The 20,836-nt window shown below is 43.5% G+C and overlaps 1 protein-coding gene across 4 annotated transcripts in view; it reads left to right on the top strand.

The window, feature by feature from the left end:
- Window positions 1-20,836, top strand: part of PDE1C (phosphodiesterase 1C) — a 1,966,671-nt gene that overhangs the window by 745,141 nt on the left and 1,200,694 nt on the right. For all 4 annotated transcript variants that reach the window (XM_069215191.1, XM_069215280.1, XM_069215197.1 and 1 more), the window contains exon 2: window positions 14,995-15,045. In XM_069215191.1, coding sequence (XP_069071292.1) covers window positions 14,995-15,045 — 51 coding nt within the window. The remainder of the gene's footprint in view (window positions 1-14,994; window positions 15,046-20,836) is intronic.

Genomic DNA, 20,836 nt, shown 5'->3' with positions numbered 1-20,836 from the left:
GTGGACAATAAAACTGCAAGATGCTCCCAGGATGACTGTTGCCTCACATGACTGCGGTGCACTTCCTTAAAAGAGAGGCAGGTGTTTAGCAATTGAAAACACTCCAAAAGCTGGGATGTTTGCACCATACAACTTTATTATACATTTGCTATAGTTCTAAGACGTCTTGACACGTTACCACTGCAGTGTTCATAAAACAGGGTTGGACTCCATAACATTACAGTTTTCCCAAAACAGCATTGTGTATCATAACACTGCAAAGTGCTTCCCAAAACAGAACTATGTGTTCATTTCAAGGAGTACGGGAATATTGTAACCTTCAACACCTAAGTTAGTTTATGGTCAAAGTTTCCTCTGTTAAATGCATATGAAGGTAAACAAAATAAATATTCACATTTTCCATCACCAAAAGGTGTGAATTCTCCACTTCATCATGGCCTACAAATGTCATGAAGCAAGTCCAGTTGATATCTCTACAATTGAAACACATTTGAGTGCACAGAATTGTTTCTTCTTGAGGAATGCCATTTTGGACACCGCTGTTTCTCGATTTCTTTGAGTAATTACAAAACCATCCAAAAAACCACTGATATTTGTCAGCAATGGTTCATTAAACTAACAAACCATCCATAACTTGCATCCCTATCATGCCTATGAACTGACGTGTTACATCAATCATTACATGTTAATGAAATCATTGACGGCGTCTCAAATTATATTATTGTTGCATCACTGATGACATCATGCAATTATACCAATACCCTGCTGTTGAATGGGTGCACATGGAGTTAGGCACTCGGTCAAAACTGTGTCCAGTACTCTGTGACCAACCAACCTAAAATCCACATGACCTTTGGCAACATGCAGCAAAGATTGGCCACTGAGTTTGCAGCCTCAGCTAGATGCAATGAACATCACACACTACACACAGTCCTCAGCTCTACACAAGGTGTTTAGCCTTAGGGGCACTTGTATAACTACACCCTGAGCTATACCATCTCTAAGTGGCTCACCGTTACAAAGTACCTTCTTGAGCAGTGTTCAGTGAAGGATAATTGTTAGTGAGGTGCTGCACCCAATCATCGACAACTAATAATTCCCCACTTTACACAGTCTTTATCAGTTGCACTGGCTACTAACTATTTACCATGGCCACGTACAGGTGGGTGATCCCTGGTGCACTCAACCTTTGACTTAACCTAGAGGTGGTTGCAACAGGTTTTGAGACAGGCTCTTTGTTTAAATGCCTCACCTCGACTGACACCACCTGCACGTGGCCTTTACCCTGTTCAACAGGGATTACTGCCTGTACCAAAACGTTTCTGGGTAGCCAACCCATGCAACATGTGGTCTTCACTGAGCCCAGCAGGAGTTGCCTGCATGAACTAGTCTATGTCAATGCACATTTCCCTGTGCAGACAGTAAGTCTATGCTGTGTAACGCCATAGACCCCTTTTCCTCTTTGCTTTTTTAAAACTTTGTTAGCGTTCATTCAGGAATATGAAAGGCAGTATCATGGATGATGCTATCAGTAATGTAGATATATCAGTTACAATTGCTCAATTTCTGCCAATTATCCAGATCTATCTACATCTGGGACACCCTACTGTGATTCCAGTGCCATGGAATTCGTTCATGTAATTCTAATCTTGATGGTATTCAAAAAGATTTGCAGTGTATTTCTCACACTTTTTTGCATTTTTAAACGAACTAGCATATACATGATCAAATTTTAAGTAGTCTCGAAATGTTTGGAACCTTTAAAAAAACAATTCTATGATGATAAAGGAAGACATCAGATGGTAAAAAAAATGTCTCATTGTGAAGAAATAATGTAGAGAAAGAGCAATTTTTGGTAAGATCATAGTCAATAAGGCTCAGGTTGGCTAAAGAAGGGAAAGTCCACGCATTCTGAGTTAAGAAAAATAGGACTATGCTTTAAATTACCTGATTACCATTCATTTAGACTTTTACAATAAGAAAGTTTCAGGTAATGTACAGTTATTGGTGCTTCTTGGTGAGTCTTAAAACTTTGCAATCCACAGGCGATTGCGAAATCATTCAGAGAGTTGCCTTTTTTTGTTAATCTCCTGCTTTTTCGTAAAGACACATAGGCAGATATAATTCATTTCTCTCTTTACCAAAATGCAACTGACTATTTCAGTTAGCATGAGTTTTCCTCTCAGATCTAAGGTGGACCACATTTGATTGTCTTACCATCTACAGATAAAAGGTTTCCTAGATATTGTTTTTGGAATTTTTAGGTGTTTGTTGTTTCAATAAAGACAGAATTGTATAAAACAAGCCTCCAGTAAGTTAGTACAATATAAAATTGTCGATAATGTGATATGAAGAACACCTCGAGGATGGAAAAATAATATTTGTGTCTTCCTTGCTTGAAATGAAATCGGAATGTCGAGTAGGAACAGCCTAAGGTATAGAAATTCAATTAAAGTCTGGGAGTCGCACCTGAGCTGACTTCACCTCAAATCTGTTTCACTGTCTGCACCCTTGACGACAGAGAGCAAAGCACACAATATGAGCATAGTGTATACTTGATTATCCCCAAAAGAAAACACAGACGATTTGCATAATTCATTCTAAGTCTATGAATAAATAACTTTGAGAAATTAATTTGGTGCCAGATTATTGACTAACAGATACATCCATTATCGACAAAGCAAAAGCCTACTTTTCAGAACACAGGTGCTATTTTTTCTAGTGTCTTCTGCCGGATAGATTGTTTTTCAGTGACAACTAAAACAGCAAATTCCTTTGATGGAGTCCACTATGATGGAACAAAAACACACAGACAAGTTTCACATGGGGGCTTGACTTTTAACATCAAGATATGTACACACTGTAATAGTCGGCCAAAAATAGTCTTCAGAAAAATTGTATAAATCATACCTAGCTCTTTGTTCTGTATCAGTTGAAAGGCCTGTAAAATAGCGCGTGTAGCAATTGCACTAATTGTGTTTATGTGTAAGTTTGTAAAGCACTGCTTTTCCCACAGCAGCACAGCGCACTTTATATTTAAACTAACCTGCCCCTAAGGAGATGGATGCAATTGTTGTGCTGTTAACATCCACGGCCCAGTCAAACAGAATTGTAGTCCCAAAGTAGGTATTTTTAATCTGCAGTTTGTTGTCAAACACAGGTGACTAACAGAGCAAAGGTGCAGTGGGAAAGTACTTACAGCATAATCGCTTTGTTAATGCTGCCTTAGCTGCCAGCCAAGACCTCATTATTATGGAATAGTCTACCACAAAAATCAAAAGCTGGCGTCTAGAAGCCTTCCCTGCACACTTACGCACAAACATCAAGGGGGAAGTTCACTCACATGTGGAAAAAACATAACTACAACACTGGTACATGTACGGAAGACCACTTCAAGGTACCATCTCTGCGCATGTCTAGCGAGATGCAGTTTGAATAAACACACATGTAAAATTATGAAATTGGATAACTTTAACTAAAACAAATGAATAACATTGAAGCAATGCATTTTTAAACGAGGAATGGAAATCAATACAACCAGGACGCTGTATCAATAGACCTTAAGAATAAACGAAAACCTACCTGTACCAATGTGGAAGAATGTAAATTGATGTGACTGAAAACCCACTTTGCCCCATAACGTGGGCATAATACACCATTCATTCATTTTCCTGAGTGCCTCACTAAAAACTCTTATCCACACTGGGACAAACAAGATTAGTTGCAAGGCTGGCCTAATTTTGATTTCAAACTTCTGTTTACTCCCCTCCTAAAATCTCCTTTTGATTGCTTAAATATACATGTTTGTGCTGGGTTCAATTTTTAACAGGGCAATCATACTTTCCTTTGACTGCTAAAACATTTTTCTCAGTTCATTTTTTTATTACAAATTATGTTATGTGAAGGTTGAAATATTTTGTTGATGTAAATGTGACAAACATGTTTTAACCCCTTAACTGCTGGGCCTTTTCCCCTCCAGTCCTAAGCCCTTTTTTGCATGTTTGGAGTAGTTCATGCTTAGGCCTCCATAACTTTTTGTCCACATAAGGTATGCATGCCAAATTTGCATTCTTTTCCCAACAGCAGGAGGAGGATTCCAAAGGTACCCAGAGTTTGTGGATTCCCCTTGAGGGGATTGAGAAAATATGCAAAATACAGCTAATTGTTAAGGTCTTTAAAAAAACATTGGAAAAACTGCTGTGGATAAAAGTGTCTGTTTTTTCACAAAAATGAAACCAACAAATGATTTGCACTCCTAAAGTCATCATCTTCTCAGGTTTAAGAAACATGCAGAGCAGAATCAAACAATCTATTTTCTTTACCATAGTTTAGAATTGTTTTAAAGCGGTATCCCCTTTTTCTTATTTTTTGTGTCCTCAACCTTTTCCCAGTTTGTGGTAGAAGCTAATGAAACCCATGGGTGGTCCATGGAAGCTATATATTTCTGAAAAGTAGTCTAAATTTTGAAGTCAGTAAGGGGTCAAATGTGTAGATCTCTACCGTTTTTTCCAAGGAAACTAACTGTTGAAATTAATAAATAGTGACAATGAGTAGGAAAAAGCAGCCATTTGTGACAATATTTTCATCTGTAACTTTTTGTTATGATGGCCAATTTAAAAAAACAATTAACCATTATGTTCTATAGACTGTTTTAGTTGTGGGGATATATAAGGTTTATAGGTTCTCCAAGGACCTGAAGTATCCAGAACCAATCAATCAATCAATAAATCAATGAATTTATAAAGCGCGCTATGTACCCATTAGGGTTTCGAGGCACTGGGGGGGGGGGGGGTGCTGCTATCGTTCGAAGAGCCATGTTTTGAGGAGTCTCCTGAAGGTGAGGAGGTCCTGGGTCTGGCGTAGTGAGGTGGGGAGAGAGTTCCAGGTCTTGGCGGCGAGGAAGGAGAAGGATCTGCCGCCAGAGGTCTTGCGCTGGATTCGGGGGGCGAGGGCGAGGTTGGCAGAGCGTAGTTGACGTGAGGGCCGATTTACACTCTACATTGGATTTTGATTGTATTTGGTAAAATATTTCAAATGTAAAATAGGTATCTCAGTAACCCATGTGTTTTTTTTGGAATGAGCACAAGATATCAAGTTTAAGAACAGTGGGATATTTGTACATCAATGCATTTGTGGGTACCCATAGGAGCATTTGATTTAGAGGGTATTTTTCAAATTGTGTTCTTTCTGATACTCTGACTTATATTTGAAAGGCACAAATTAAATGAAATATAATTGGTAGTAACAAGTATCCTATTGGTCTATGCTCCCACATGTCTTCTGATACAAATGATCCCTCACTTTTGTGGGTAGACATTGTCCTGTGTCAGGAAATGGACCAAAATGCAACATGGCTACATCACATTTTTCTACTGAAAACTGACCCTTTTGTTTGCAAAGTGGGTAGCTGTGGATTTTGGGCACTGGCTCAGCTGGCATCTGTGGAAATCGAACAAACCTGCATTTTTAAAAATTAAACATCTGGGGGGAGTCCAAGGTGGTGTGTCTTATGTGTATTCCATAAGGTAATTTTACCCATACTCCCTTGCAAACCTTAAACTTTGACTAAATGTACACATTGTCCTCACATTTATGTGATGGAAAGTTATGGAATCTGTGGGGAGTCTCAAACTTCCTTCCACCCAGCATTCCCCTCAGTCTTCCAATAAAAATGGTATCCCACATGTGTGGGTAGGCCCGGTTCCTGCAACAGGAAACAGACCAAAATGGAACATGGCTAAATTACATTTTCGCACTTAAAACTGACTGTTTTTTCAAAGTAGGTAGCTGTGGATTTTAGACCCTAACTCAGGCAGCACCAAGGGAAATGTAGCAGATAAAAAAAAATTAAAAAAAATAGACTAGGGGAGTCTAGGGTAGTATGTGTGAATCCCATGGGTTTTTGTTTTACCCAGAATCCCTTTCAAACCTTAAACTTTGACTAAAAACACATTTTCCTCACATTTCTGTGAGGGAAGGTTCTGGAATGTGTGGGGAGCCACAAAAATCATTCCACTCAGCATTCCCCCGAGTCTTCCATAGAAAAGGGTACCTCACTTGTTTGAGGAGGCCTAGTGCCTTCCCTAGGAAACAGCCCAAAATGCAAAATGGATACAGCACATTTTTTCACCAAAAGTTGACCCATATTTTGCAAATGGGGCAGCTGTGGATTTTCGGCCCTAACTCAGGCGGTACCTAGGGAAACCAAGTAAACCTGCAAATTTTTCAAAAGCAAACATCTAGAGGAGTCCAGGGTGGTGTGCCTTGTGTGGATCCCATAACGTTTTCTTGTTACAGCTAGAGCCATGCAAACCTCAAACGTTGCCTGAAATCACATATTATCCTCACATTTCTGTCTTGGAAATGCCCAAAATCCACAGGAATCCACAAAATTCCTACCATCCAGTATTCCCCACTTGTGCAGATGAAAAATGCTGCTCCACTTGTGTGAATGGGCCTAGATCCTGCAACAGGAACGCATCAACCAAGGTCAATGGGAGCCCATGAATGGGTACTCCTATTGACCTTGGTTTGATCCATTCCAAATTCCAGAAGTTTTCCTCACAATAATGTGAGGAAAATGTGTGATTTTAGTAAATGTTTGAGGTTTGCAGGGTATTGTGGGTAGGAAAATGGTGTGGAATGCATGTGAAGCACACCACCTTGGACTCTCCCAGGTGTCTTGTTTTCAGAGCTGTCTGGGTCTGGTAAGTGTTCCAGGTGGAAGCCTACCCAAGCCTGAAAAGTGCAACCGTTGACCATTGCAAATGGGACAGTATTGGGAGTTAGCCACTCTCTTCTGGCCCATATGTAAAAACAACCCCCAAAGGCCTGCCATTAGGATGGGATGCTTTGGTCCACAGGGGAGTAGAAAGACTATTGAGGTTTTAGGGGGTGAGGGTGGGGCCTGATGTTAGGCTGTGAAAGATCCACCCCATTATTTTATTATACCTATATATGGCTGCCATATAGTGAGCATTCTGCTCCCCTGGGGGACAGGTTGGTTGTTACTAACCCAATCTGTCCCCTAGAGGCGGCAGATAGACTATTCCCCTTTAGTTGTGGTGGGGGCATAAGCATGCCCATGGTGAGCAGTCCCCACCCCTAACTTGTTTCTAAATAGCTTTGCCTGATTTCTAGTAGGCTTTTTGTCCCTGTGGGGGCAGATCAGGTATTATTACCCCCATTTGCACCTGGGAGGGCAGAAATACTGTTGTTCCATTTACTTGGGATGGGGCATAGTCATTCCCATGCTTGCCAGCCCCCAACCCTAAATATATATATTAAATATAAATCCCTGGCATCTAGTGGGCTTTCTGCCCAGTTGGGGTGGCAGATTGGGAGTAATTATTCTAATCTTCCCTCCAGGGGCAAAAATATTGTTGCCCCACTTGGATGTGGTGGGGCATGGCCATGGTGGGCAGCCCCTACCGCTACATTTAAAAAAGAATCCCTGGTGTCTAGTGGGCTTTCTGCTCTCCTGGGGTTGGGGGGTATATCATGTTAATTACCCCATATGACCCCCAGGTGGGGCAGAAGGACTGTTTCCCCATTTACTTGGGGAGGGGGCATGGCTGTGACCATCCTAGGCAGCCGAACCCCTATAGTCCTATAAAATAAAAACCCTCTGGTCTAGTGCGCTTTCTGCCCCACCCCCAGGTGGGCAGAAAGACTTAAATATGAAAAATGGCCAGGGGGAGCATGCGCCCTTGCCAAAGGAGCCACCCAACGGTCCCCAGTGTCTAGTCCCTGCTTAGGTATTGCTCTTCTGTGACTATCCCTAAGCTGGGATCCACTGTTAAAAGGTACCATTGGAAAGGGGAGATGCTTCCCTTGCCAATAATACCTCTTCTGTTAGTATCAGTGCTCGGGGCTCTGAGATATGACCCCGGGCACTGATTCAGTGAAAGTAAAATGAGCCCATCAGCTCATTTTACGTTCACTTTTAAAACAATGATGTCAGCATGCACAGCAATGATGTCAGCATGCCCTGAGCGCTATCGTCACTGCAGTAAACAAACAAAATTTACTGATATTAAAAAAACATAAAGGACTCCCTTTGGGTAGGTTGTGTGGGGTGTTGGCCATTGCCCGACACCTGCACTTTTAAGGTTAATAGTGTTGTTCTGCTACAAATACATTTCCCTACATTTGCTATGTTTTTAACTGCTTCTTCAAAAATGGCTACCACTGTTAGCTAAATATGTTTTTTAAGAAATGTGTATGACCTGAGCATTGCAGTTCCCTGGAATAACCACTGGATAGAGCTCTCTGAATGTGTCATGTGACAATGTTGTAGCCTTTCTCTTCACGTTCCACAGGGTATATCCTGTTACCCAGGCTTCCTGTGGTTAAAGGTGTCTGAGTTAAAAGGTGACTCCCTAAAGCAACTCCCTAATAGGGCCTCTTCGGGCCTGAAAGGACTTTGGGTCAGAGCCCCTGCTTTTGCAATATCAAGTCACATCACTCTTAGCAAGACTGCAAAAGTTCCAGCATTTTCGACCCCTACAAGACATAATCCTCCTGTGCCACACAGAAAGAATCCAGTGACGTGCAATATTTTTTAGTTGCAAACTAAAGAGCATATTTAAGAGCCCCTTGCGCCACCTTAGTACTACCTTAGGTTCATTTTTTTTACGCTAAGACGGCTCTGAGGTGGCCTTTTCTGCACGCCATATTCACAAATGGTGCAATGCATGCATTACGCCTCTTTGTAGCCCCTTGTGCCACATTATGCCTGCACCAGGCATAATGTATACAAGGGGGGCGTTCCGACGCTAGGAGGTCTGCAAAAATGGCACAGTGAAATTTAAAAGATTTAACTGTGCCATTTTTGGCATCATTTTAATGCCTGCTCAGAGCAGGTGCTAAAATGACGAACCCATAGAAACCTATGGGCCTTGCACTTTGCTACATTAGCTTTATCGTTTTTACGCTAGTGTAGCAAAACTGGCACAAACGCATCAAAATGTTTGACGTTATTGTTCTAAAGACCCCCATGGTGCGCTGTATTATATATATATATATATATATATATATATATATATATATATATGCCGAAACCATGGTGTTGTTAGGTGCTGGTAGGGGGATGCAGAAAAAGTGGTGCATCAGCTCTGATGCGCCACACTCATAAATATGAGCCTTAGTTGTGTTAGATACCAATGATACCTTTGTCTCTCTTTACTGGTCCCAATGGACATGTATCTCACTGTCTGTCGCTGCTGGAGATTGAATTTGTCATGTATCTGGCTGCCTGAAATGTGCGCCACATCAACTCCTCTGTTATTCCCGGGTGGACCCCCAGGAACCCCTGAATGCCAGTGGCCTTTAATCTGCCTTCCTGCAACCAGATCATACCAAGTGGTGCTCCTCTGTCGCTCCTGGGTGATCCCAATTACAGTTTTCTAGCTGACTGTAACCAGTATAAGCATGTTTTCCTCCTCTATCACTGCTGACAGTTGACTCCTGCATTCCTCCTGGGTGGACCTAGTTGGCATTTATCTGGATGCCTGTAACCAGTTCACACTGTGTGCGGCTCCACTTTCACTCATGTTAGACGCAGTAGGCACTTGTATGGCTGCCTACAGATAGTGCATGCTATGTGCTGTGCCTCTATTACTCCTGTAGAGTGCACATGGTATTTTTCCTATCTGTCTGTAACCAGTGAATGACACTGGTGGCTTCTCTGTCACTCCTGGGACCTGTTTGTACCCTAGCAAGCAATTCTGACTGCCATTGTCGACTCTTGGTGACAAAGTGGTGAATGTCATTACCAAGCTGGGCACTAAGCTACATCGTCAAGTGCCCTTTTTCACTGATCCCTGTCATTGCAACTCCCAGTCCCTTGCTTTTTCTCCACTTAACCTAATTTAACAGACTACTCCTACAGGCACAGTTAGATGTCATGAAAGCTGACTACTGTGTCTGTCTACCTAATGACTCAATACTTTTTGGTTAAACCACAGACCATCTAGCTTGGTGTCTGTCTCACATAACTAGACCTCATGGTATTTCTTTGTGGCTTAGCACTGCCCATGGGACTCGGATTATGACGTTGCTATGTTGACACCATGCGGTATTGCGTGGTTGCATGGCTCTGGTACCAGGGGGCTAAGATGTTGTCACTCCTGAGGTTAATCCAACTTGTTCTTCCTGGTGGTTTAGCACCAGTGCTACGCTGACTCCATGTAGTTTTGCGGTCTAGGATTCTGTCCCTCGGAAAGTATAGCACAGATGAGCGAGCTACCCACCTGCAGATCCCTTCAGAACCTCAGCACCTCATCAGGGTAGAAAGTGCTATATACATGCTATGTAAGTGCAATGTAAATGCCTTTGTCAATGTTCCTTATGGAGTGAAGGATCCCATCTAAATCAAAACTCAAAACAACTTTAACCTTCATACATAGGGAGTTTTTTCATGAAATGTACTTTACAAAATGACAACAGCACGGCAAATTGTGAGCCCTGCAATCACTAACATCAGGCCAGCACTGAGTAGTACGTAGAGTGCTTTTGGAGCCTCAGTAGGGGTAGCGTGTTCTATATAAATATCCATACCATAGGAAATGATAACACCAAAAACCTTCACTAACAGCTGCCAAAAATAGCATCGGAAAATGTTCATATAAAAGTGGCACCTGTATATTTCACTGATCAGGAGGCCTGTAGAGGTTTGATTTTCCTAGAGGGTTGCTGCAAATGACAAACGCACACCTACAGTGTGTAAAAAGAACCCCTAAAGCCATGGTCGCTTCCAAACAACTGGCTTCTGAAAGACAATGACTGGAGAGCCCCTCAATGTATTCCATACATTCCTGTGCACAACCTGGCAGGTCACGGAAGCCCTGAATCCCAGATGTGGCACAGTGTGTCATATTAACACACTAGGGCCCATATTTATACTTTTTAGCGCCACATTTGCGTCATTTTTTGACGCAAAAGCGGCGCAAACTTACAAAATACAATTGTATTTTGTAAGTTTGCGCCACTTTTGCTTCAAAGAGCGGCGAAAATGCGGCGCTAAAAAAGTATAAATATGGGCCTATATACTTGCTACGAAAAGGGGTTAATTGAGCAGTGGTGAAAAAAATGTGAGTCTCAAAAATGGTGCGACATAGCTTTAGCTCCAAAATGTAAGATTTTTCTCAGAATTGCTCCGTGGCTCATGGGTGTGTTCATTGCATACAAGTAAGACTGTCCCACTCTTATGTCTTTTCATCCAGATCATAGGAACATTTTTTATTTGCTTGAATTAGGGACCAATGCACCCTTGATACGCCATTGAAGCAATTGATGAATTTGATTTGATTGACATGATGTAGACTAGGTAATGACCTGACATGTTATCCACTGTAATACTAGAAATGTGACTCGAAACGTAGCACAGGGTGCCGACATTTTTACAGTTTGGAAGCGACCTGTGCTTGGGAAACGTCATATTAGATCGAATCACTCAGGGCATTTTGTCTGGCATAGCCTCGTGATCTCAGCTGCATCCGGTCCCCGGCGGCCAGTTTTGATTTTCAGTCTTTTTTATTGACATATTATTTTCTTACAAAACAAGGTGGGCATAGCCAGCTAGCTTTATCCTCCTTAACAGATTTCCCCCTCATAATTTAGGTTCCTTCAATCGCATACCCCCTCCTCCCATCTGCACGTTTTCAATCTGTTTCCCTCTAATGTTTTGGAAAGAGGCGCCTTGGCACGTGCAGTTCTGTTCAGCCATTACTGGCACCTGTTTACTCTCGTCAGATATGTTTTTAGATGCTACGCCCTTCTTTGCCTTGACGTGTGCGTGGCTGTTTCCCCGCCTAAAGTTTCTCCTCGGGAGATCGTGTGATGTTTTGTTTTTTGTTTTTTTAGACACAGGAGTCTGCTAGACCAGTTTGCTGTTGTCATCACATCAGTCTTAAATAAAAATCTCCACCTAAACCAATGAATGCGAAAGATAGTCAGTGCCTCATAGCTGCGCTTCTGCAGTAAACACTCTTAGCGAGAATGACCAGAATGAAAGGTTTGATGAAAGAGAATAAAATTCTAAAGTGATGCTTTTTTGTGCAGTTTGGGTAGATATGTAGAATTAAGAATGTATTAAAGGGCACAAATCTGCATTCTGTGCTGTAAAATTGTAAATTCCAGATGATTGTTATGCTAAACAAACATTTATAGCCATTTCTAGTTTCCAGCACTGCTCTCAACACATAACAAAGACTGTAAGATACAATCTGTAATTGGTCAAGCAAAACGTGGCAATAAAATCAGTACTCTGCACTATCCGATCGGCGTATTTCAAGTTCCAAGGTCTACTTATTTATGTGATTAACGCACATGCTGAGGTGACGCTTTTGTGCAGATTGGTGATACCAACATGTTCAGTTTTGAAAGGATGCTGTTTTATGAGCGTTCAATAGACGTGGCTCAATGCATCCAGGTAAGGAGTGCGCTGCTCATTCTCCCACGGCAGGTCATGAAGGCTTTCTAATTCTTTTGAAAAACGTAATAAACGCGTAACAGCGCCACCTATTGACGTATTTATTTGAAGCATTTCAGACTTCAATAATAACAAACAAGTTCCTCATTTATATTGCACAGCACAATTTGTCTTCTTTTTCACACTCTTGTTTTCCTTTTATTCATATCTTTTGGACTTTCTCTGTCTATTTCTTGCCAAAGAAAAAAAATGATACAAGGAATGCTTGAATTAATCAAAGCCACTAGCGATCACCCAGAGCCACATACCAGTCTATAATTTTTCGTTTTCTAGCCAGAGGCCAATCAAATGCAAATCTGCCTTTTTGTAGATCCAATAGGAACAGTCCAGCTCGAACTGTTTGGCATGGTATTCTCCAGATGAGAAAAAATGCAACTCCAGACTCGTTTCAACCTACATGGGTCTCATCAGTGAAGTACAGCTTGAGCCCTATGTCACAGTAAGCACGCGATGGGACCCATTTGTAGGTCAGTGGATGGAACAGGTCTGGGGTAACTTGATCAATGGTGCCAGTAGTTGTGGTAGGGTTGTTTGGTTGTAGTGAGGAGCTGGCTCAGTCTTTGTTATCTGTTGGGGCATCATTTAGAGCAGTGGGTTTTGGGCAATTGATAGCAGAGGAGTTTGTTCTAAAGAATGTAGTGAAGAACACACTTCTACAGATGTACCTAGTTCTAAAGAATATAATGAAAAAAACACTCACACTCATACAGATGTACGCAGATTAATTATAGTATGAGTGTCCACAATAAGGTGAAACGAGGTATTTTACTTGGAGAAGAACTGGCATTTGAGGAACCAGTTTGGAAATGAGAGATTAATCAATTGTAGCAAGTGGCTTGGGTCAACTAGTACCAAAATGGGTTTAAGAATTCTAGGAGTAAGAAGATCTTCCTGTGAGCTGGTAAGACACCATCTTCCTACCAAGACCCGGATCATCAGTGGCCGCTAAAATTCGGCACAAATTGAGTAACAGCTAATTTCGCTACTATGCAGGGTTTGCACATTAGTATGAATGCAGTTTTCACCCAGTTATGCGTCTGGCACATAGGAATGATGCCTACGGTGTTAATGTCATATTATTCCCCTTTACTTCACACAAAAACAGTAAATGTGTATTATTTGATCCAGCAGTCAGTACCAGGTTTCAGTTCCTGCAAATTCCAGGAGAAAACAGTTGCATTTGTTTCACCCATATTGAAAACCCGTTTTGGGTACATCAAGAGTTTATATCCAAAATGGAAACAGCAGACCAATCCTGATTGTGGTCTTGCTGTCTAAATTTCTGCATTGATAATCAGAAAGGTTGTCCGAGCTGATGAAAAGTGAGGTTTAAAAGTCGTTTGTTGAAGCCCAAAAGTTGAAAAGCCACAGGCTTTTATACATTTTATTGTACTAACCACCACAAAAATTCTATACTTTCCTCCTCCTTTGTGCCTTTTCTGCTTGTCTCTCTCATACTCTTGATCAAAATCAGATGATGGAAAATAAGTCCTGGTCCCTAAAAATGTGTGTTGGTGCACACCACCTTCAACCAGCAGCATGCAATAATTAGCGTGGGCGTCCTGTGTGCACGCAGTATATGGTCTTCTGGAATCACAGATTGGATACATTTAGGACATGTGACAGATTTCAAATTTAGGAATTTTAGGGGTTACAGACCACCTGCTAATCCACTGTTGTTAAAACAGATAAGGTACTGAGTGTCTGCTTCAGGCAGTGGTGAAGTCTTACACTAGTGATCCATTAGGCACCACTGACGAACATTATGAAAATGTGCGCCTAAGCACAGGTGCACCATCAGAGACGGCCTGTGTCAGCACCACCCTTTGTGGTGTATTTGGAAGTTACACTGCTTTTTCAGTGCTTGGAGCACCTGAATGGAGCTCACTCGTCTGTCTTCCCAAGCCTGATTGAAGGGTTACAATGACACAGAAACAGACACTACCACCTGGATTTCGAAAATCAAAGCAGTCACTTCACGAAAACATTTATGTGTACAGTGTTACTTTATGTGAGAAGTAGTACTACAGGAAAACTCTTTACGTATTCTTGCCTGGCTTTATGTATTGGCCCAAAACGCCCGATTCTCTATTAGTAAAAGTGCAAAAAGAGGACAGTTCTTACTGTTTTTACTAAATGTAAAGGAATGTCAGAGTATGTAAAAGATTACTAAAGGAGTACTAATTTACATGCTCCCGATGTCTTTGTGAATCATCTCCCTTATCTTGTAGCCCTGGATTTCATCACCTCTAAACCTCTGTGTCATCTCTGACCAATTTAGGTTTGGGTCGTGCTACATAAAACTGCAAAAAAAAAAAATGAAGGGCCTCCATTGAATTAATAAAGACAAATTTTAGTACTCTGTACTATTTTAAGCGAAACAGTCACAAAAAGTATAACAGATGTAAGGAGTAGTGTATGGCTTTCTATTGTGTGATTACGAGTTATTGCTTTGGTTTAAATATGCCTTTTTTAAAATAAACTGTTTCTTTTATTTTTAGTTGCAAATGAAGCTGGTGACAAAGGCGTCAATCCGTTGGCACGATTTGCACGTAAGTACATGTTCCAAGTTTTTCATAAATATGTTTAGTATGTTTTGAAAGTGGTTTGCTTGGCGCCTTGAGGTAATTTGGCTCCCAAATTTGCTTTTTTAACAGTTGTACACTTCATTTTTAATGGAGAATTAACGACAAGGTTAAGTCATGTTAACTTGATATGTGTTGATTCTGCTCTAAAGTAGCTTTTTGGGCTTCCAAAGAGCACATCGGTGCACAAAGGAAGTATGGCTTAAATCACTCTATGATGCAGGTAAGTCATAAGGATCTCACATCTTGCTTTACAGATTCAAGGAACGGTCATTCCACGTTTGTGTAACTGAATGAAACTAAGCATTTTTAGCCAAGACAAGGGAAGAGCGGGATAACGTGATAGTGGGACGTCTCTTTTGAAAGAGTGGCCTGTTTGGACCTTCATTATTGAAAGACCGGTAGTGATCTAACAGTGCTATGTAGCTGATTCCAGGGGTTGAGCCTTTTATTAACTATCGTCGCTTTGCTTCACCCTTTAATTTAGAGTCAGACATTCTGAAAAGGCTCTAAGGGATAGGCCCCTGTGCTCTGCTTGTCACACATTGTTGTGAAGAGTTTTGTCTATATTGGTTTTCAGGCTAAGCAGTGGAGTTCAGACTTTTTTATGTCCTTAATCTGGAACCAGTGGTGATGTCTGGTGAGACGAGTCAAAAATGGTTCTATTTTAAAGATGTATAATTTAATTATTGAAGCTGTAAGAGGTCTTTGAATATAATGATCTCAAGTCAATGTTTTTGTTTTGGGTGACTTATAAATAATACTGATAGTACCCTACATTTGCATAAATGGTGAAAACCCTTTGGTGGATGAGTAAAGCAGGTGGGAGGGATGTGCAAAGGTTAGATCAATGTAACATGACATCCCAGAGCAAGGACTTTAGACTTCACCCAGTTAACAGAATGTTTGTTTCTTCATTCTAATTCTCTAGAAGGTGTGGTCCACGCACCCTGATGCAAAATGTCTCTCAGGGATCGCTCATCTTTGGATAGATGCATTACCTTTGGCATGAATAGTGCTCTTTTGAGTGGCAGTGTTTAAAACGTTGAAGAGTAGATATGCTAAGAATAAGATTTAGAAGCTAGAGAGTATACTTTGGCAGAATTTGTTATATCAATGTTATTTATGATAAATTAGTTTAATTAGGAAAGGTTCTGGACTTGATTTAGATGTTGGGGGCAACAGTCCTGCTGTTGAGCTTTTGACTGGAAACCTGTTCACCGCCGTGAAGGTCTGGCTGCCGTATTTAGATGTTGGCGGTCCCATAGATGAAAGATCTCATTCGAACCGCCATCCCTGCCAAGAAACACCACCCGCGACAATGGCGAGAAAAGAAAAAGGGGATGCTGGCGGGACTGCTGCCAGCCTTCCCACTGTTAGATTCAGATGTGTCTTACCGCCAAGGAAAAAGTGGCGGTCCGACCTCCCCTTCTTAGTTGGTGGACTGGGGGAAAGTGGGTGAAAACTCATGTTTTCTCCACTCTCTCCACCGTCTTTGACCGGACACGACTGGACAACACCTGCCATTACTGCTTCCATCGACCCACAGAAAAAACACCACCCTCTGCCCCTCCTCTATCGGCTGACTCAAAGGTAGGGAGGCCGCATTGCCAGGGTACGTTGAATGGGCACCGCATAGGAGATAGCGACCATTGGAGACTTATACATGTCACAGTAATGTTTTTAATCACTGTGACATACATATGTCAGGGGCACGAGTGGGACAGAGACAGATGGGGACACACTGGTGCACAATACATATCGCATACATACACAACTGTCATTATGGTTTCAGTATTCATGGGCAAATGAATGCTGGCACAACAATGACGGTATTTTCACACCTGGCAACTGTGTCCATGTGTGCACATTGCAGGGAACCTGTACCCCTTATGTTGTGCTGCGAGTTGTGTGGCCATAAATCAGCTCAAAGGGATTAAACCCAAGTCCCTTTTGAGGCACCTCCCTGTAGGCGAACAGGAGGCATGGCAAGAGGACGTCCCACTTCCACCTCAAGGGCTCTGACAGGCCCATTATCATGCCTTTTAAGGTGCAGTTGAATCTCTCAACCAGACCATTACTTTGGGTGTGGTAAGGGGTGGTGAACTTGTAGGTTACCCCACACTCCTTCCACAGAGCTTCATATACGTGGATAGGAAGTTGGTACCCCTATCAGATACCACTTCCTTGGGGAACCCCATATGGGTAAAACCCCCCCATCAATGCACGACCCACCACAGGGGAAGTGATTGATCTCAGAGGAATGGCTTCTGGGTGGTGTGGTCCACCAAACCAGGATAAACCTGTTGCCCATGGCTGTCTTGGGATCCAGAGGCCCCACAATGTCAATGCCTACCCTCTCAAAGGGAGTACTGACAACAGGCAAAGGCTGGAGGGGAGCTTTACATTTCCTCCCACTCTTGCCTGACAAGTCTGACAAGACCTGCAATGTGCATCTGAGTGCCTGCGCATTAGGGGCCAGTAAAAGTGGGTGACAAGCCTCTCAAAGGTCTTGTCTTGCCCCAAATGTCCAGCTAAAGGCACATCATGAGCCAACTCCAGTAGGAAGGCCCTGAAGCACTGGGGTACCACCAGCACACGGGCTGACCCAGGCTCAGGAACCTTCGGCTCGCTATACAGGAGGTCATCCTCCCAATAAATCAGGTGTAATCCTGGCTCCTTGCCAGCCACCTGGTCTGCAGCCTGCTGCCGCAAAGCTTCCAAAGTAGGGCATGTCTTCTGTGCTGCACAGAATGCTTCCCTGGTGGACCCCCCTTCCTGCTGCCACTGCGACAGCTCAGGGACCTCCCCAGTTCAGCCACCAGTTCCCCTGTAGGCTCTGGGGCGTCAATGCCTCCTCCCGGACCGTGGGAACGTCTGGGGTCGGTTTCCCGCGCCCCCTGCCCTTCCTCTTCTTGGCAGTCCCCTGGGCCACTGTTTCAGGCTCCAGGGGCTCTTGATTACCCTGATGGGCTGCCATTGACCTGGTGGATACGCATACCCACCTAGGCAGACCCAACATCTCCAAGTGAGACCTGTGTTCCACCTCCTTCCAAGGGGAATCCTCCAGGTCATTGCCCAGCAAACAATCAACAGGCATGGTTGGACTCCCACTACCTTCAAGGAACCTGAGAACCCCCCCCCCATTCAAAGGGAACCTGCACCACTCTGCACAGGCGCTCTGAGTTGTCCACTGCAACTACTTGGTGAAGTACCCGGGGATCAATCTGCTCTTCAGACACCAGCTGACTCCACACTGTAGACACTCTGGCTCCTGTGTCTCTCAGAGCCTCCACCCTCTGTCCATTAATGGTCACCCACTGCCTGTACTTCTTAGTGTTTTCAGGCACTAGGGTTCTCTGGACCATCTCACTGTCCCCTAGTGAGACAAGGGTCATCTCAGCTGGTTCCCACCCACCTGAAACCAACTCCTCCCCAAGCGCTACACTGGCAAAACCCTGGGACGGCGCACCAGTGGGTGCCGGTGTACTTTTGGGGCATTTGGGGCCCCCCTCACATGACCCACTTGGTCACATGCATAGCACTTACGTGGGGGACCACCTGCCACTGGCTTCCCTTTGGAGAACCATGGCTTCTTTTCACTGGGGGGTTGGAAATCCTTACCCTGGGAATCAGTTTGGGGCCCTTAAGAGATCTCCCCCTGCTTACCCTTACCCCCCCTTTCTTCTGAGAGGGACCCTGCCCACCCTTGGTGTGGTCTCCCCCATACCTCTTTTGGACCCTGGTACTCTCCCAGTGGTCAGCTTCCTGCGCAAGCTTCCTGGGGTCAGTCAGCTCTTTGTCAATCAGGTTCTGGCGCAGCTCTGGAAAACATAAACTGTACAAGTGCTCCCAAGCAATCAGATTGTAAAGCCCCTCATACGTAGTTACCTTACTGCCCTTCACCCAACCATCCAGTGACCTGCAATAAGAATCAACACATTCCAACCATGTTTGGGATTCCTTCTTCATGTAGGACCTAAACTAGGTCCACCCACAATACCATTGTGTACAGAACACTCTTCCTCCTCCTCCTCATCTCCCTCATCCTCTGTGTGCCCTTCAGTGCTCTTGGCTGTCACCCAGGCCCTCAGTGCCTTTTGCAGCTCCTCCTTCCTGGATGAGCTCTTAATGGGACAGTCAAAACCTTTACAGAACTGCTTCAACTGAGCCTTGGTATAACCCTCCAATTTCTCAAGGTCAAAGTCAGCTCCAACTGATGCATCTCCAGCTTGGGACATGATGAAGATTCAAAAACAAGTGCAAAGTTCCGAAGGCAGAAAAACAAGTTCCCAAATGAAGTTCCAAAGAAAGTCAATCAAGGAATCAGCGACAAAAAATGGAGTAGAACAAAAACAGTCCCAAAGAGAAAAATCAAAAGATCACCAAACAAGTAGTATGTGGTCACGTAGTGGTCTGAACTCAAACAGTAGTGTACACTTAATCACTGTATGTGAAGTATAAATACAAGTCCAAATCCCACCTCTGCCACCAATGTTAGAAATGGGGTCTTTGGTTGACAGTCAGGTTACCCCCTGTTCAAGCAAGGACCCTCACTCTAGTCAGGGTAACAGAGAATCACCCTCAGCTAACCCCTGCCTACCGCCTTGGTAGCTTGGCAGAGCAATAGGCTTAACTTCAGAGTGCTAGGTGTAAAGTATTTGTACCAACACACACAGTAACTTAATGAAAACACTACAAAACGAAACAACACCAGTTTAGAAAAATAGGAAATATTTATCTAAACAAAACAAGATCAAAATGACAAAAATCCGACATACACAAGTCAAGTTATGAATTTTTAAAGATTAAACTCAAAAATAGCACTTAGAAACACAAAATGCTTCGATGAGGTGTTAACACGGCGTCGTGACGGAGTCTTTCCCAACAAGCCAACACCAGCGGCGCCGGACACGGAGTCGCGTAGACCCCCAAGTACAGTACCTTTGGTGAAGAGTGAAAACAAGTCGATGCGCGAAGTCGGGGATCGTGGCGTCGGTGCGAAACGTTGAATCTGCACACTTCGAGCATCGTCGGTCACGACGTGGTGCGGCGACGTCCACAGAGTCGCAGACTTCAGCAGGGCTGCAGCGATGTCGGGCCTGCAAAGAGCGTCGCGTTCCAGCGAAGGTCACGGCGTCGGGTGCAGGCGGCGTCACCGGATTCAGCAGCGGCATCGGTCTGAAGTCGATTTCCTTGGATTTCCACCAGCTTTCCTTTCAAGGGCCCAGGGACTGGATAGGGCACCACTTGTCAGAGCAGGAGTCTCTCCAGAGACTCCAGGTGCTGGCAGAGAGAAGTCTTTGCTGTCCCTGAGACTTCAAACAACAGGAGGCAAGCTCTAAATCAAGCCCTTGGAGATTTCTTCACAAGATGGAAGGCACACAAAGTCCAGTCTTTGCCCTCTTACTCTGGCAGAAGCAGCAACTGCAGGATAGCTCCACAAAGCACAGTCACAGGCAGGGCAGCACGTCTCATCAGCTCTTCAGCTCTTCTCCAGGCAGAGGTTCCTCTTGTTTCCAGAAGTGTTCTAAAGTCCGTGGTTTTGGGTGCCCTTCTTATACCCAATTTCTCCTTTGAAGTAGGCCTACTTCAAAGTAAAGTCTCTTTTGAATGTGAAATCCTGCCTGGCCCAGACCAGGCCCCAGACACTCACCAGGGGGTCGGAGACTGTATTGTGTGAGGGCAGGCACAGCCCTTTCAGGTGTGAGTGACCACTCCTCCCCTCCCTCCTAGCACAGATGGCTCATCAGGATAT

Source organism: Pleurodeles waltl, chromosome 2_1, assembly GCF_031143425.1.
Source record: "Pleurodeles waltl isolate 20211129_DDA chromosome 2_1, aPleWal1.hap1.20221129, whole genome shotgun sequence".
NCBI classification, from domain to species: Eukaryota; Metazoa; Chordata; class Amphibia; order Caudata; family Salamandridae; genus Pleurodeles; species Pleurodeles waltl.
Note: the sequence above shows the minus strand (reverse complement) of the source record. Positions and strands in the feature narration are given on the sequence as shown.